This window comes from Glycine max, chromosome 18, assembly GCF_000004515.6.
Source record: "Glycine max cultivar Williams 82 chromosome 18, Glycine_max_v4.0, whole genome shotgun sequence".
Taxonomy (NCBI): Eukaryota; Viridiplantae; Streptophyta; class Magnoliopsida; order Fabales; family Fabaceae; genus Glycine; species Glycine max.
In genome coordinates, this window is record NC_038254.2 from 43,572,550 (window position 1) to 43,590,614 (window position 18,065).

Below are 18,065 nucleotides of genomic sequence, written 5' to 3' on the forward strand. Positions count from 1 at the left end.
AATAACTCACACTTTATTCAATCAATTAAGTTAGATATCTATAAAATAAAGAGTTTATTTTAAAAACTAGGGGGAATTTGAACTAATAATAGAACTAATAAAAATTTCATAATTTATTATATATGTATATTTTTTCTCTTAATATCATTTGTCTTACATAAAGAATGACAAATAATGAAAGAAATAAATAAAAGAGAAAAATAACTTCTCTTATTAAAAAGATTAGGGTTGATTGGGTAGAATGGAAGACAATAAAATGAAAAAGAATAGAGAATAACTATTTAAATTAAGGTAGAGTGATAAATGTACCAGATACGTATTTTTTTAAATTTATCTTCTTTTCTCTCATTTTTTGACAACCAAATACACCCTCAACAAAAAAATAGGTCCTCGGATAAAAAGACTTTTCGAGAGAAACTATTTTTCTTTGTTTCATACAAATATATTTATTTTCTTAAAATAGAAGTGAAATAAAAGAAAATAAATAAATAAAATTTAAAATTAGAAATAATTATATATATATATATTATGTGAATGTTAATTATATTAGTATTCTATTTTATTAAAGCATTATACTTTTTTCCCTCCTCAATTTCTGTAATATTCTTATGTGTTTGACAAATGTTTTAAATATGCCTCCATTACTTTAATGCATTTGTTTTTGTTCCTAAAATACCTTCAAGTTAAATGTTTAGGAATTGATTCTCTAAAAGTAATGGAATTTATTTAAAGAATTATTTATATGCTAAATTGAATTTTGAATTTTTTATAAAAAAATTAATTTTGTTATGCATTGAATTGTCCAAAATTGTGGTTGTGCTTACTCAAGTCATTTCACACTTAAATACTTGTAGTTTCTTGATATTATAAATTGGGCCTCAATCACTCATATTTTAAATTATGACACTCATCATTGAAGAAAATCTCAATCATAATGATTGATGATGATGACACTTTCGCACCCTATGAAAGTTGGTGGAAAAAAAAAAGAAGCAATCACCGCCGTCCATTTCAAAATTAAAAATCAAACGATCCAGATAATTTTCGATCACCGGTCACAACAGGAAGCGTGTTTTCCTTAAGCAAGTGTGTGGTGTAAGCTTTTATCGTCGTTCCCATCGTGTTCATCGCAAAAGTGAGATTGAAGCTTAGGCTCGTTTTCCTTAAGCCCGATTGAGCAAAGCGTACTCGTCCTTCTTCGTGATTGAAAGAGAGCCTTCTCGTCATACCACGTGAATAACCTCGACAAGGGTGGGTATTCCTTAATGGATTGTAGTTTTCATTTTTGTTGTTGAATTTGTCTTTAGGCTTACCGCCAAGTTTGTGTTTTTATGTTTGTTTACTCTGTTGTGACTTGGTTGTTGATGCAAATGGCAAGCGCAGGGTTAAGGCAGCTGTGAGGGGTCATCAGTTCCAGGAAGTCCGTTTTTCGTGAAGGTATTTGTAGTCTTTTATCAGTTTTTATTGTTACTGTTGTACTTGGTTCAGTTGTCCCTGTTAGTTATTGTTTGGATGTTATATTTCTCTTTTGATTGAAGTTGGTTTTGCAAAATGGTTTGCCTCAATTTTCTTCTGTGTTGTTATGTAATGTGTTGTAGTTTTGAACATGCAAAAAGATGTATCAGTAGTAGTTTTGCATTAGTAGGTATGTGATATAGGAAAAGGAAAAGGGTGAAGTATTTGATAAAGAATTGACTATGGAAAGCACCTTTGATGTGTCAATGAAGGTACCCTTTGCAGGCACTTAATGGAAGATACTAGTGTTATTGGTGTGTACCATTGCAGGCAGTTAATGATACAGAAATTACGGTGTGTCGAATGCGACAATTAGCTGATGTATTTTTTTATTTATTTTCAAATGTGTTGGTGTGTAGGATTTGGACGATATAATGTCAAAGATGGAAAGTAGTGACAATTTTTATAGCTTCGTGAATGAAAATGATCATGAGGAGGAAAACGATGTAGGACTGGAAGATGAGGATGAGGTGGATTGTGAGGTACAAAATTATGATTATGGAGATTATGATGATTTCTGGATTCCAGGTTTGTTAAAAGACGAATGTATAAGTTTTGAAACCATAGTTGATATTAGACAGTTTGACATGGAAAAAATGAGTGTTGAAGATGTAAGCAGGTTCGATTTTGCTGAGTTGGAGTTAGCGTATGTCTTCTACTATTGGTATGCTAAAATAACCGGTTTTTCTGTAAGGGAAACACTAGAACAAGCATTTGTTTGTTCATGTGCTGGTTATAGGAGAGAGAAAGGATCAACATCAAATACAAGGAAGCGTCGAGAAAAAAAAGAAAGTAGGTGTGGTTGTGAAGCAATGTTTCGTGTTCATGTGCATTTTTCCACGGGACGATGGTATGTGACATGCTGGAATTTTGAGCACAATCATTTATTATTGGACTTAAAATTGTCATCTTTGTTGCCCGCACATAGGAAGATGTCAACAATTGATATTATGCAAATTGAAAACTATAGAAAAGTAGGCATTGGACCTCCGCACATGTATGCAGCATTTGCCAATCATTGTGGTGGATATGACAAAGTGGGGTTTATTAGGAAAGATATTTACAATCAAGAAGTGCGCATGAGAAAGCAACATACCTCTGATGCAAGTGGTGCATTGAAGTATTTACATGATTTACGCAAGAAAGATCCAACGATGTATGTTTTGTACACCGTGGATGAAGGGTCAAGACTACAACGGTTGTTCTGGTGTGATACTGAGAGCCAATTGCTTTATGGGGTATTTGGTGACATTCTCGCATTTGATGCCACCTATAAGAAAAATAAGTATTTGTGCCCTTTTGTTGTGTTCTCTAGTGTTAACCACCATAATCAGACAATAGTTTTTGCCGCTGCTATCGTGACTGATGAGACGGAAGAAACATATGTTTGGTTGTTGGAACAATTCTTGGAAGCAATGAAAGGAAAAGCTCCTTCTTCAATAATAACTGATGGCGATCTGGCTATGAGGAATGCTATAACAAGAGTGATGCCAAGTGTTTTTCACAAATTGTGTGCATGGCACTTATTGCGTAATGCATTGAGCCATGTTGGAGACAAACAAGTTTTGAAATGGTTGAAGAATCTAATGCTTGGTGATTTTGAAGTGGTCACATTTGAAGAAAAATGGAAAGAGATGATTGCTACCTTTGAATTGGAAGACAATAGTTGGATTGGTGAATTGTATGAAAAAAGGATGAAGTGGTCTCCTGCCCATTTGAGGGGTAATTTTTTTGCGGGCATACGGACAACATCTCGATGTGAAGCCTTCCATGCTCATGTTGCAAAATATGTTCATTCACGAACTAATTTAACTGATTTTGTAGAACAATTTCAAAGGTGTCTCACATATTTTCGCTATAGAGCGATTGTGGCAGATTATTTCTCAACATACGAGAATGAAGTTTTGCAAACAAATCTTCGATCTCTTGAGCGGTCTACTGATCAATTGCTTACTAAGGAGATGTTTATACTTTTTCAGTCCTATGTCTCTAGGACTATTAAGCTGAGAGTCGTTGATTGCAAATAGATGGCCACGTTCTCAGTTTACACGGTTATGAAGTACTGTAGTGAAAGTGTTTGGTATGTGTCCTATTGTCCATCCACGATTAATTTTAGTTGTCTTTGTATGAGAATGCAATCCATTGGTCTTCCATGTGATCACATATTGGTTGTTCTGGTTTGTTTAAATTTTACGGAGTTGCCAAGTTGTTTGGTTCTGAATAGGTGGTCAAAATCTACCACAGAAAATATCAAAGATAAATATCCCGATTTTGCAATTTATTGGGATTCCCAATTGATGGCCAGGTATGCCACTCTGGTTCAAGTTTCTAGAGAAGTTTGCGAAGCTGCGTACTTTGATGAAGACGAGTATGACAAAATGTTGCATTTCCTGTCAAATGAGGTTAGAAGGCTAAAGTCGAACAAAAACAGTGAACCATGTATTGATGACAATGATGAGCAAGCAAATCAGCAGGGTCATAATTATGATGGTATTTTAGACCCTATTGTTGTTCGAACTAAAGGATGCGGACAAGTTGGAGTAGATGAATCCGGGAAACGAAGGAGAATCCAAAAGTGTGGGCAATGTGGTGGAAGTGGCCATAATAAGTGTTCTTGCACCAATCGTCCTCGAAATGCAAATGTTTGTGTTGGTGGTTCATTTATTTCATTCAGCGAACAAACTAACACTATGTGTCAACCTACAGATGAATATAACTATCAACTGGTAATGAAGAACTTGTTTGGTACAATTTGTTTTATAATTGTTATGTTATGCACTTAATGATTTTAATGAAATCATTCATTGACATATTGTTTGGGACACTTTTTTTTTGTTAATGATGCAGTTGATGCAGCAGCCACATACATTTGTTGCTGGTAGTAGTCGTCCTGGTCCATAATGATAATTTGGGGGGGGGGGGTGTTAAAAAAATTCATTGGTAATGACTTAATGTTTGCATCATTTGATAATTTTGTTTTGTATTCTGATATAACTGGCCTTAATATATGTTGGTGGGTGGTTAATTTTTTTTTTCAGGATTATCCACTTGAAACTTACAATGGAAGCATCATGCAATTATAGTAGATGTTGATGCAACGTTGATAGCATATGAGGTTTTATTCATCCATGTTTGATCGAAACATATACATTATAGTTTGTAGTTGGTAGTTCGTTTTTTAATTTGTAAGTTGGTGACGAAAGTTTGCCTTATAATTTGAAGCAGTTCCCAATCAAATTACATTAATGGGTTTAACAAGTTGATTGACGAAGGCAAAAAGGCATGGGACATTGTTTGAGTTGGTTGAGTGTTGTTTAATATCAATTGATTTGCAATATTAACCGCATAGCATGATTTATTTATTGTTCTCCATCTGTTGTGTACCCCGACATAGTTAACCGCATAGCCAAAACAGATATGAGGTTTACCCAAAAAATCTGGTTCCATGGTCCATTGTTAATCTATTTGCATTGTTCGGCTATCAACTTTCATGAGTGAAGGAGTAGATAGAAGGGTGTTTCCAATTATAAAAAAAAAATGCAGCTTAACTCTGTTGGGTTAAGAGGAAACCATAAGTTTTCCTCCATCCATAATGTAATGAAACATGCAGAATCAATTTATTGAATTAAAAACAAGCAAGAAACGGATTATAATGTTCAACGTTAACATAAATATACAAATAATAAAGAAGGGATGTTTTGATTGATGTTAACGACCCAGTCATTGGCTAAAATTAACTTAACGACATACTGAACCCTGAAGCAGGAAAAGGAAAAAGGGGACAATCTAATTAAGAGGGAGGGAGGGGCATATATATGTAATAGATTGTAATTCTATTATGGCTGTTGAGGTACCATGCGATGGTGAGGCTTTGAAGCCGACGAATGAGAAAAGGTTTCATGGTGGTATCTTATGGGTGTAGGACCATTGAGGTCTGGAGTTCTGGGAATCATTATGATCAGTTTGGCATGCCATGTTCACACCAAACAGCCTCAGCACCCTGCCACTGCCACTTTTATAATGACAGTAATGATGAATTAAAAGTATATTGTAATGCATCAATATAAAGGCAAGTTAATAACTTCATAAGTAATGTCATGAAACCAAAAATGCAGTTAACCATTTCAGTTAAAAGAACAAACGAAAAGAAAACATTGTTTGATACCTGAAGGTGATACCCGAAGGTATTTAAGTTACAACATTAATATAATTACGAAACTAACAAAAACTTTTAATCATCAAACAGAAGTGAACACCCGGCTTGATCCCATTTAACCTGTTTTCGAAACATGACCTCCCATGCACGTTCATTGAACCTGTAGTAGAAGACAACCTCATCGCCGGGCATCAAATCATTTTCCATTAAGTATTGGTACCATGGATCAACAACAGATGGCATTATCCATGGTCATCTTCCAAAGGTAACGTCTTCCACGACTCCGTTTCACATGGATATATTTTTTGGATGCAACTAAAAAATTTAAAGCATCCGTGGGCAACAACTAAGTTTTAGAACGGAAACAGTCATTACAGATATTAATGTCAAAATCAAATAAAATAAAGGCCTATTATTATATTAACAAAGTCCTACCAACGGAGAATTTTGTTGCAGCGTATCTTCCGTAACATCTATAGTAAAAAGATGCCTTCTGGTCATTGCGGCTGACCTTCGACATTTGTGTGTATAGAAAGGTCGGATGAACGTGACATGGAAAGTCGTATTTTTCTCCGGGGCAACAAAAGTGATTTTGACAATTTCAAAAAATTTCATGGTTCTTTGGAATTCGTTCAGCCTATCTGCAAAATAGTATCGCTCACCATATTTTCGAAGTCTTATCATAAAATGGTTGATTCCATTATAGTTGAAGACAACAAAAGACGGGTAACGTGGGTACCACTGTCTATGGTATGCTAATGGAACCTCAATGTAGTTCTGCAAGTAAACATTTTAATATCACCATTGTATGTTGGAAGATTTAATAAGTATATCAGATATTATTTATTAACCATTAACAATAAATACATAAATTATTTGGTGTGGAAATAATGACCTTGTGAACATCGAATGTGGCGTCAAATCTTTGGACAACTAGACCTGGCAAAAGATTTGATTGGCCCTATATAACAATAATTTATGTAATAAGTGGTACAAAAGTTATGCCTATTTAAAACATAAATTTGGTAATGGAATCATTGGAATGATGAATATTACAAAGGTTTCTATAATGAACACATGTGTATAACAACCAAAAAGAAAAGTTTAAAAAACTGAAAGGAACTTATAACATAGAATGGAGATGTACCCATTGTTTGGAGGAATATGGTACTTGTGAGAATTGGAGACATGAATATTAAGAACATGGAAAGTTAAACAAACATTCAAAGGATAAAAATGGGGAAAGTGTAATACAAGACACAAAAAATTATATGAACAAGAAGGAGGAAAAAGTGAAACAAACCTATAACATTGAACGTTGAAAGGAGGTGAATGTCGAAAGTATAACAGAGCACATACAAAAATGAAACACAAGACAAAGAGGGAAAAGAAAAGTAAACTTACAAAATTGATGGAGGACTGTGAACTCATCGTGGTTGGCGTTCTGTGATGTTGTTGGTTTTCATTTGGAGACCAAGAGAGACAAATGAGACACTTTTCTATTAGAAACCGCTTTTATATTGTAATATGTAACTTCCGTGGAGAAACGCTTTTGTATTGGAAAGTAATTTAAATTTATGGTCACTGGAATACTTAAATAATAATAATAATGTCAGACCTTTTACACTTCCAATGACGATTAATACACATTAAGTATATACATTAGGTACTATATTGTACTTATTTATTATGTGTTACTTAATAATCATTAACTTGAAAAATTGAAATTCCACCAGTCTTCCCAAAAATTTAAAGTTCATTATTTACTAAGTGTTGATAATTGTAGTATTTAAAATAATAAAAGTTCTTTTTCCTTCCAAAAATATTTTCAATATTTATGAATTAATTTACTGTTGTATGTTAATTGACAGCCTTTTACAGTTACATTCGCCCACAAATGATACCCTTACTTTCCGGAAATCCTTACTACCTGAATATTTTTTATTGACAATGATTTTGTATTATAGGTAGATAATATAACTTTTAATCTGTGAACGCCTATTTACACTACCATTCGGCCACAAATGACAACTAGTCTATGAAAACATGTGATCATTGTATCTACTCTACCACCTAAATTCTACTAATTTTGCATTTAACAGTAATAACTTAACAATTGAAGGTGACTTGTGACAGTATATTAATTAAATGGATGGTGTGAAATATTAAGATGGAATGTACCTGAATCCGCAGAAATTTAAATGATATTTACTGAAGCGATTTTGTATATGTGTACAAGCATTAGAACGTCAGCATTCTTGCATTGTTGAAGGTTTAAACCTGCATTGTTGAAGTGGTTGTCTCCATTGTATTTGATCTGCACATAAGCAGGGTAATCTAGAGCCCATTGCCTATGATAAGTTGTCGGTACCTCAATGTAGTTCTGCAATTAAACATTTAAACATATGGTAATTGTAAGTTGGATCATTTATTAAGTTGATGACATTTGAGTTGATTGGGATCAATGAAATTAAATTATGTCAATTAATTATGTTGGATTAACAGGAACCTGTGACTCCAGCAAAACATGCATATAGGCTGGATCCTCATGTACATGATCCCCTATATCTAATGACATTGACTATCCCATAACTTTTTTTGAAGCCGTTGAAGGTTATGTGGGAAGCTTCGTTGTTTGGGCTGTTTAATTCAGACTTTTCGTTGTACATAAAGCATGAAGATCTGTCTAAAATAGCCCACGGTGGTCAATGTCTCAGCATCTCTGTTATACAATTGTGGATACTGTAAGTCAATTTAGATTATTATTAACGACCTAAGTTATTGTTTACAAATGCATACATAATTTACTTTGTCTTAACATCAATAGGCATCAATATGAGACAAGTATGCGATTGGGGAATTCAGATGTGTATACATTCCTCGAACCACAATCCATCCAGAGATCTGGCCAATCATAGTTTGAAACTCAAACTTACATCAACAACTGGATCCATAATTCAAAATGAGATGTGTACTTGGAAGCATACCTTAATGGGTTAGTATAAGTCAAAAATGAATTTAAATAATGTATAATATTGATTTTATACTATATTTGTGTACACTGCAGCTCACACTAGCAAATGGTCGTCATTTTGCATAAGGAAAATGTTGTTGTTTGGTTTTGTTCCTTGCATCACAGGCCAGACAACTATCTTAAAGGAATAATTAACAGGTCAGTGTTTATTTGTCAATACATTTGCATCCTCATTATGCAAAAGGTAGTTGATATTGTAATGTTCGTTGTATTCAACAGTGCATTGAAAGAAGTTGATGGTACTCCACAACCTAAATCCAAGGCTGCAGGTGCTACCTGGATTGTTGTTAAAGTAAGTAATTTAAACAATCATTTTAGTAATATATATTTTATGTTTGTGTTCTCTCAATCGGTAGAAATGTTTGAATATATAAATTTCATTATGTCTTTAGTGTAATAAACAAAAAGGAAACACTCAGTGTGGCTATTACGTCATGCACTGGATGTCAACTATAATCTTAGGAAGTTTCACGAATAATTGGGAAATGGTAATTGTTAATTTGAAAGTAATTTTTTTTGTTATCATTGATATTAAATTATTAAGTTATGTTTAATTACATCATGCAGTATTTTAATGATGTTAAACCATTGGAATCAGACACATTGAAGGCACTTCGCATCCAGTGGGCAAACTATTATCTGAAAGTTACAAATGAAACTTAGTTTACTAGCTTGTAATTTTAGTTACCATGTTAGGAAACTTAGGATGTTAGGCATTTTTGTAATTTTAGTTTAATTCATTACTTTACTACCTTGGTTTATATTATTTTACAATTCATGCCATCTTTTAACGTTAATTAAAAATTATTTATTCATAGTTATGAATAAATTCTTTATTCATTTATACTTATGAATGGATTTTTTATAATTGTATTAAATAAATAAGCTAATACATTACATTGCATTACATGTTTTACAAACATTTTTTCTACAAATGGATTACAAACATGAAAAACACACAATACTTACCATATTGCTGAAGTATTATTATTATGATGATAATTACTATGTCAATGTATCCAATAAATATTCCATTAATGAATATATGATCAACATCAAAAGCTTCACAAACTTACTCATATTCTACTAAATTCTCAAGGTCGTCAACATCAGAAGATTAAATTCTGAAAACACATTGACTACACAAAAATTACTCATGTTTCGCTAAATACATATTTGAAGGATGAATAAAAAATTATGACCAAATTTTAACACCCACTAATTCTTCTTTGAAGGTATTGTAGAGCCAAATCAGGACTTCAAAGTCTGCTACCAATTTCAGATACTATCACTCTGTCATTTGCTAACTGTAATGATTTTAAAAATTAGATTTACATCATAAGTAATATTTGTTTAATTAAATTTTATTAATTATATTTGAGTAAACAGAATTTTTTATATTTATATGATGTTAGGTATGTTTTGCTATTTATATGTTATTATTTATACTTGCATGATTATATTTTTTAATTGATATGTTATAATTTATATATTTCATTTATATTTTTAATTTTATTCGATTTTATTTTATTTCATGTTTGATTTACGGGTGTTTGTGTGAGTCGATGCGAGGTGATGATTACAAGCATTTAATGACGATTGGAAATTTGGAATACGTAAAGCGAATAATTTATATATTTCATTTATATTTGCAATAATTTATTTTATTTTATTTCATGTAAGGTTTATGGGTGTTTGCGTGAGTCGATGAGAGGTGATGATTATGCACATTTAATGACGTTTGGAAGTCTGGGAATACGTAAAGTGATTTTTATCATTTTTAAAATTGGCCATGTAAGTAGGCGTCTTGGTTCTTGTAGACTGGGCTATTCCAATTGATTTGATGTCTTCGAATGTGAAAAGCCATGTTTTGGACGCATGCTTCTTTGATTGGAGGGATTTATGGATGCGTCTTGGTTCATGTAGTGTTGTTCATTTAATGTAACAATCATTTGGATCACTTTTTATCAGCCACGCGCGCTTCTTCCATTTTCAATGCAATTGGCAATTAATGAAAGGGTACGTCTCACCAAAAACATTTTTGGATATCCCTCGGACATGACATAAGAGGCATGCTTCCATTCACCTAAAATTAAGGTTTGTAAATATTCGTCCTTTCAACGGTTATTTTCGACATTAAATTTTTGTCAAATTTACAAATATGTTTACAACACAAAAATAATAATTTATTTTATATTATGTAAATTTTGTCATCATGTCAAAATAAAGTCTACTAATTTAAACTTACCAAGTTACCAAGTTATGGTGAAATAACGTTAAACCCAAATTCGTCAAGTTATAATAAACCACAATTAGTGAAGTACACATTAACCCTGCTTTATGAACTGACTATAAACCCTAACTTGTCAATTACAGATAAACCAAACTTAGTTAGACAACTGTAAACCCTAATTCATAAAAGTAGGGTTTAGTTTTTTGACTAATTTAATTTTTTCCTTTATTCCCTACCTCATGTGTCAAGTACTTAAGTTAGTGGTTTCTCTTAAATAGTTAGTACTTAAGTTATTGGTTCAAAAAATTGACGAATAAATTGTATATTATAAAAACCAATGTTGCCACAAAATCCACGTTTGATCATTTAAAAATTATTGGTATGGTTACACATTTTGAAAATGTCCCAATGGTATCTAAAACCAAAATAGGTGTGCGAGCACAAAAGGATAATAATCCATGGACATGTCTATCTATTAAACATGTTAGAAAAAAAAACAAAATGATAGGTATTATGATTTACTGATAAAGAGAATAAAAAAAAGGATACGGTATTAATTAAGCTTGACTGCCTATGTATCATTACTTTTTTGAGATATAAGGTTGACTGACTCATAAAGAAAAAAATTATTATTTTATTTTTATAACTTAATATGTAATCTCATTTTTTTATGCAATCATTGAATTATTCAGATCGTACATGTAAATTTAACAATAACAAAAAGGTAATCAAATAATTGATACTTTAGGATATTTTCAAAGAGGTGTGAAATGAACTTAGATTAGTATGAAATGTTTGTCTATATAATTTATGTAAAAAAAATTTCAATTTAACTATAAATTTGAACAAAACACCAAGTTGAAAGTTATAGAATGATGTAATAGTTTTCAAAGAGATATTGGTGAAGTACACAAAAACCCTAATTAGTAAATTACACTTTATCCGTCATTTGTGAAGTAATCATAATCCCTTGTAAATAAAATGCATGTAAACACTAAGGAGTTAACTAAGCCTAACATGTACTATGTCGAATAACCCTATTTCCAAATTGGTTAAGTCAAAGTAACCACTGCTTAGTAAGGTTTACATAAACCGTAATTGCATCAATATTAATTTAATTGTTATATTTTTCAAATGCATAATGATGAACATATCATCACATAATTTAATGTGACTTCGGTAGGGGGTGTTGTGTCTGTGTGCGCCTCAATAATAAATAAAGTTTACCATAAATTTTGATATACTTCGACCAATAGTTTATATCATAAATAATTTTAACATTAATGTTTCAAACAAAAAATTCCAAAATGAAAATAAATTGATTTTAAAATTTAACTGAACAAAATCTTTCATGGACTTAGTGAAAATTAAAAAACATCACTGATTAATAAATTAAATATTACTCTCATATTTTATAAATTGTAAATCAAAATACATTGTGCATAAAACTGGATGAAAGAGACAATAAGGAGGTGACACTGCTAAGACAGAGACAAGTGGGTACCAAAGACAAAGAAAACAAAAACACATTTTTTAAAGTTAATTTATAGTTTTTAAAATAAAAAAACAACGGTAATTTATTTACACATATTAAAAAACATTAATCAATAAAAAATTAAATATTTTTTATGTATCAGGCTATTACCAAACAACGACAAAAGGAATTTTCTATAAATAAAACCTCCAAATTTTATTTGTTGGATTTCGTGTCATGTCATAAGTGGCTAACTCAACCCACTATAATCACCACTGGCATTCATTAACTTTGAAAATGATTGAAGTTGATACTTCGTACGTGGGATACTGTTTCCGTGCAAAAGTGCATTTTGCTCCTTTTGGTGCTACCCTCGGCACAACAACATTTACTTCAATTTACCATTACTTACTAAAAATTCAGAAAAACCTGCATTACACACGGTCATCAATCCCTTTGCAAAATCATTGAACCCCCTTCATCGCTAACAATATATCTCTACGTGAAAACAAACCACTGACGACAACCAACTAAGTCGAAAACATCGTCAACCTTCAAAATTTGATATTCATGGATTCTGACATGTTCGTGAGTCATGACACACTGTGAGTTACATGCTGGTTGTTTATTTTTGTTACCATTATTTATGAAAAACAAAAACCTCATTATACTGCCATTGTTGGTTGTGTGTATGATACATGAAACTTGCTGCATGTCTACAAGGAATTACTACAATGAGGTTGAAACATCACTTCGGAGCAAGGAGGCAACTAGCAAACAACATTGTTTCTAGGTACACAATCTACCCTTCACTGGCTTATTTCTTTACAAGTAGACAACATTGTTCATATGTAGCCACATATGGTTATGAAGTTTTATTGGTTTTTTCTTCCCTTAGGTACCATTGCCAACGGGAACAGTCACTGTCGAAAAGGATGAAGAGGTACTTAGGGATACATCTCTTGCTGCAACCTTGAATGATGTGGTTGCTGCAATACAGGTGCAAACTTGTCCTTGCGTTTAAAACAACATGTTTTATCTTTTAATGTGAACTCAAAAATATGACAAAAACAACAAAGTAAATATGGACTTAATGATAAACGAATGTTACATTATGACAATTTACACATGTATGTTTGACATTCACATGAAGCATTTGGCTCAACAAATGCAAAACATTGATAACGAAAACAAAAAAAAGACTTGATGCCATTGAGAAGACAAACACATCAATGCTGAAGGTCATGTGCACGTTGGCTAAACAAGACTACAAGGAGTCAACGAAAGATGGTGAGGAGGATGTGGCAATGAATGGGACTCATGACAATATTTATGTCTATTGTCAAGCATTACATTGTCAAAATGCGAATAAGAGGGTGTCCAACCCAACTGTCAAATGTACCACAAATGAAGCATATGGAAAATCTAAGGCAACTTTGAACAATATTGAAACCATCTTCATCCCGGGGGACGATGATGATGATGAGTTTCTAAGGCCGTTAGATAGGGGAATGAAGGCCAAATTCCTCGGTGACGAAAACACTACCACCTACTCCTCTCCGAAAACAATCAAGTTGTCAGGACCCAGTGACAAAAAGACTACGAATGACTCCTCCCCACAACACCCATTCATGAGCAACTATGTTAGAGGACTGAAAGCTAAGGTGAAACATTTACTAACCCGTACTGCAAACACTTACATATTAAATATTCCTTATGTCGTTCCCCAATGATAAATCTGTTACTGGGAGTTTGAAGAAGCACAAAATTGACAACCAAGTTCAACCTACTTGGAATCCTCAAGATACCAATACAATAAAGGAACTTCATCGGGAAACATCAACAGCAACAAGTCAACCCGAATCTTTCATAGGCCTCGGCCCAATTCCAGTAGGGGATACACATATACTATTCCTAAGGTCTTGCAAATAATAATACCATTTCTATTTTTTGAACTATACTCTTGCATTATATAGCATGTTTTACATGTACAGGATATGCCCTGCACCTTCAAGCCAACTGTTGACATGAATCTTACTTTTAAGGAGACACAGGTTTGTGCATGTCTTCAACCCTAACGTGGACCCGGGGTACGTGCGGTGACGTTTTACTCATAAAAATTACATAAGTTATCATTGATATATATTCATGGGTATTTGTTTGTTCGATGTTGACCACTACAATTGTTTTTTTTTTGTGCATCTTTATATTAGCGGCAACGAAATTTTGTTTGGGGTAGGAAACAACTTGGGCACGCGACAAAACTTTCTGTCGTTGTGTCCCAATAAGCCAATTAGGGAGGAGGTATATAGTTGTTTGTACCGAAAGTATCCTATTGTATACATGTTACAAATTGGCGTCAAACTTTATGCAGATTATACTCTTCATGGCTCTGAAGGTTGCTTACAGCCAACTATACCGCACAAGGAGTGTTTGGTGTATGCCCCCAACTTTTGTGGTATGCCATACATTATGTGCTTATTCAATACAACACAAATATTAATTAACATTTATAATTTTTGTAATTAATTGCAAAAAGTGGCATTTCAATTTGATTACAGCTGGATGTAATTGATGGGACTCCCGTGGAAATTGTCATGTTGCATTATGGAAAGGATTGGATGCCTTCATTTTCAAACTTAAAGCTGGTAAATAATGTTTTCAAGTAAATGCAAGTGATCATTAACCGGAAAAATGTAAATAATTTCATGCAAATACTTGCAATAAAACTAAAATCATGTTTGCGCTTGACGCACGGAACAAAAATTAATTATTATTACCGGGTAAATATTAATTTAATTATATTTTATTTTGTTCAGATATATATACCCATTGTTCAATATATGGATCATTGGTATCTAATGGTCATAGACTTGCCTGGAAAAAAAATATTTCATCTGGATTGTGACCTGACAAGTCAAACGGCATATGATCGAAAAGATACTACTAAAATCATGGATTGTTTATATTGTTTCAATTTATTAATTATCAAATTAATGACATTTTCATATGAACATTGACTAACAATCACAATGTGTGTATATATATATATATATATATATATATATATATATATATATATATATATATATATATATATCTGTGTGTGTGTGTGTGTGTGTGTGTAAACAGGCCAATGTGATGCTCAGTGTTCTGGAAAGTGTGTTTGAAACACAAGATTTAATTTTTGGATTTGATGGAATGGATAATTGGGATATTGTGGAACCCAGGGGAATACCTAATTGTGGATCCAGGTAACTTTTATAAACATATCCCATTCACTATAAATTGATGTTATATTTCAGAAAAAATGAAATGCAAAATATGGTTATTCGTTAATTGTAGTGAAAAGTCAGCATTATGGGTCCTAGAATGGATGCAAATGGAGGAGTCATTTGTGAATCTCTTGTATGGAGTGGTAAGAATGTTGGAAATGTTAATCAAATTTGTTAACTTTTGTTAGCATATTTATACGAACCACATATTTGGTTTCATGTTGTCCATAATGTACATAATAATTGCCCTAATTTATGACATAAAACTACAGCTAGATGAAAAGGCCATCAGAATGAAGGTCGCAATGATCCTACTTTTAGGGACACACAACCAGTACAAGGGAGAGTTGATTAGAAATGCAGAGCGCACCTGACATGACTCTATCCATGGAAAACATTAAGGATCCATATATTGTTTTTTACTATTTTTGTGTGAGGTTCGGTATATTTTTTTACAATTTTTTGGTGATCAAAAACATGGTCAATCATTTAATATATGTTTAATATTGCATATCAAAGGAATTATTATGAAATATTCATTATAAAATGTAGGACATGAAGGACATGTGCAGGACCACATTTGCAGGTCAACAAAGAGATGACACCACCAATCAAACACAACAAAGACGAATCATATTTTATTGGGAGCAACCAAAGAGACATTGGGCACAACAATGATATAGCTGTTTTGGTTTCATTATCTATGGCCTACTTTAATTTACAAAGCTGGTTCTCTGTCAATCTTTGCCCATGAGGCATTGTAATGCACTCATTAAGTTTTGACCACTTGCTGTAATTAAACTTTGCACAATATCAAACATGTTATATGTGGCTTCTTTATTGCAATGCTTATAGGGGGTGTTGCTTCCTTCGTTTGTGTCATTTCCCCACGAATTATCTCCTCTGTTTCCAATCTTTCTTGTTCATTTTGGTGTCCTCTTGACTTCCACCTTTTGGTTTTGTTTTGGGTTGACTTTAAAAGCTGTTGACGGCTTCCATCTTCATTTTATTTTATGCCATTTTGGTTACGCTTATTTGTGTATCATTGCTCTGATTTGTTGTGGACTTGTGGTTTAATTTTTGTAACAGGCTACAGTAACAACGTTGGTTTTTCCAAACAACTTGTCGGACAACTTAACATCGTCGAAGGTACAGGTTCTTCTATTTTGCTTTTATTAAAACGGTGTTTATGTTTTTTTTTGTATGATTTTATTTGGTTTTTATGGATGCTTCGTTGATATTTTCCCCGAAAACTCATATATTTCATAAATTAAATTCATTTAAAAATAATTGCCTCAGTCGACATTACATGTATAAAAATATTAAATTAATTTAACAAACCTCAACTTATTTCAAAGATAACCAAAATAATATTTAAAACTATTTAAAACATGTACTTGCAAAAGCAAATCATTTTAAAATCTTTCAATTATTTTAATTAATAAAGATCAAATGCATGTTTATTATTATTATTATTATTATTATTATTATTATTTACTTATAGTTGTTTCTTTAATGTTTTTCCTTGTATTGGAATTTAAACAACCAATACACATTAATTTTACAAGAAACTTCGGTAGCCATTAGCAAAAAAAAAAAAAAAACACTTCAGCTGCCTGCACCACCACAAGTCCACAATTCCCAAGTTCCTTCGTATTCCCCCACTTACATCTTTTCGCCAAGTACTAACTCACCCATACTTCTCCAAAAAACATTTCTTCTGCACACATCCACACCCCATTCCTCTGGGGAAAAACACTGAAACGGCTGCCACCATGAGTTCAAACCCATTGTCCAACTCAACCGACACAACCATCAGTTCAGACTCATCGGTCGAGTCAATTGACACAACCATCAGTTCAGACTCTTCATCTGTTACAAGCAAGGCAAGTCTAAAACGAATAACTAACTTACCTTATCCATTTCTTTTTAATATGTTAATCGAAGTTTTTATGTGTCGATCACTGTTGTCAGTTCGTCTTGTCTTCTGCTATTCTGTTATGAACCAAAACTTCTTGCTTAGTTCATCTTTTCAATGCATGCATCCATATGTTTTGACTCATTATTATTATCAACTTTGACTTCTAAATTTAAAACCAAACAATATATAAATAATTGTTGCAAATTTACTTTTGTTTTCCTTTCACTGCCACACCACAAAAAAACAATTTTTTTCCGGTGTTTCTTTTGTTCTTTGATATTAAATTTTGCAATATTCCAGTCATGCATGCTGATTAAATCTAATGCACTCCTGCTAGGATCCCTACCATCAAATTCAGATAGCATTATGTTTTTTCTAATTTTTCACTGACCCATATTGAAGGAATGATATAGGTCATATGTAAATTAATTACACTTTAGTTTAATTTACACCAAAT

General features: G+C 32.5%; 1 protein-coding gene across 1 annotated transcript; it reads left to right on the forward strand.

Annotated features, from left to right (window-relative positions):
* The first annotated feature begins 1,889 nt into the window (after positions 1 to 1,889).
* LOC102662272 (protein FAR1-RELATED SEQUENCE 5) lies at positions 1,890 to 3,542 on the forward strand. The gene has a single exon (XM_006603435.1). It carries the CDS (start codon positions 1,890 to 1,892, stop codon positions 3,540 to 3,542), a length of 1,653 nt encoding a protein of 550 aa, XP_006603498.1.
* The last annotated feature ends 14,523 nt before the right edge of the window (positions 3,543 to 18,065 follow it).

Coding starts and splice junctions, on each gene's coding strand:
- LOC102662272 (XM_006603435.1), top strand. CDS start 1,890: ATGTCAAAGATGGAAAGTAGTGACAATTTTTATAGCTTCGTGAATGAA.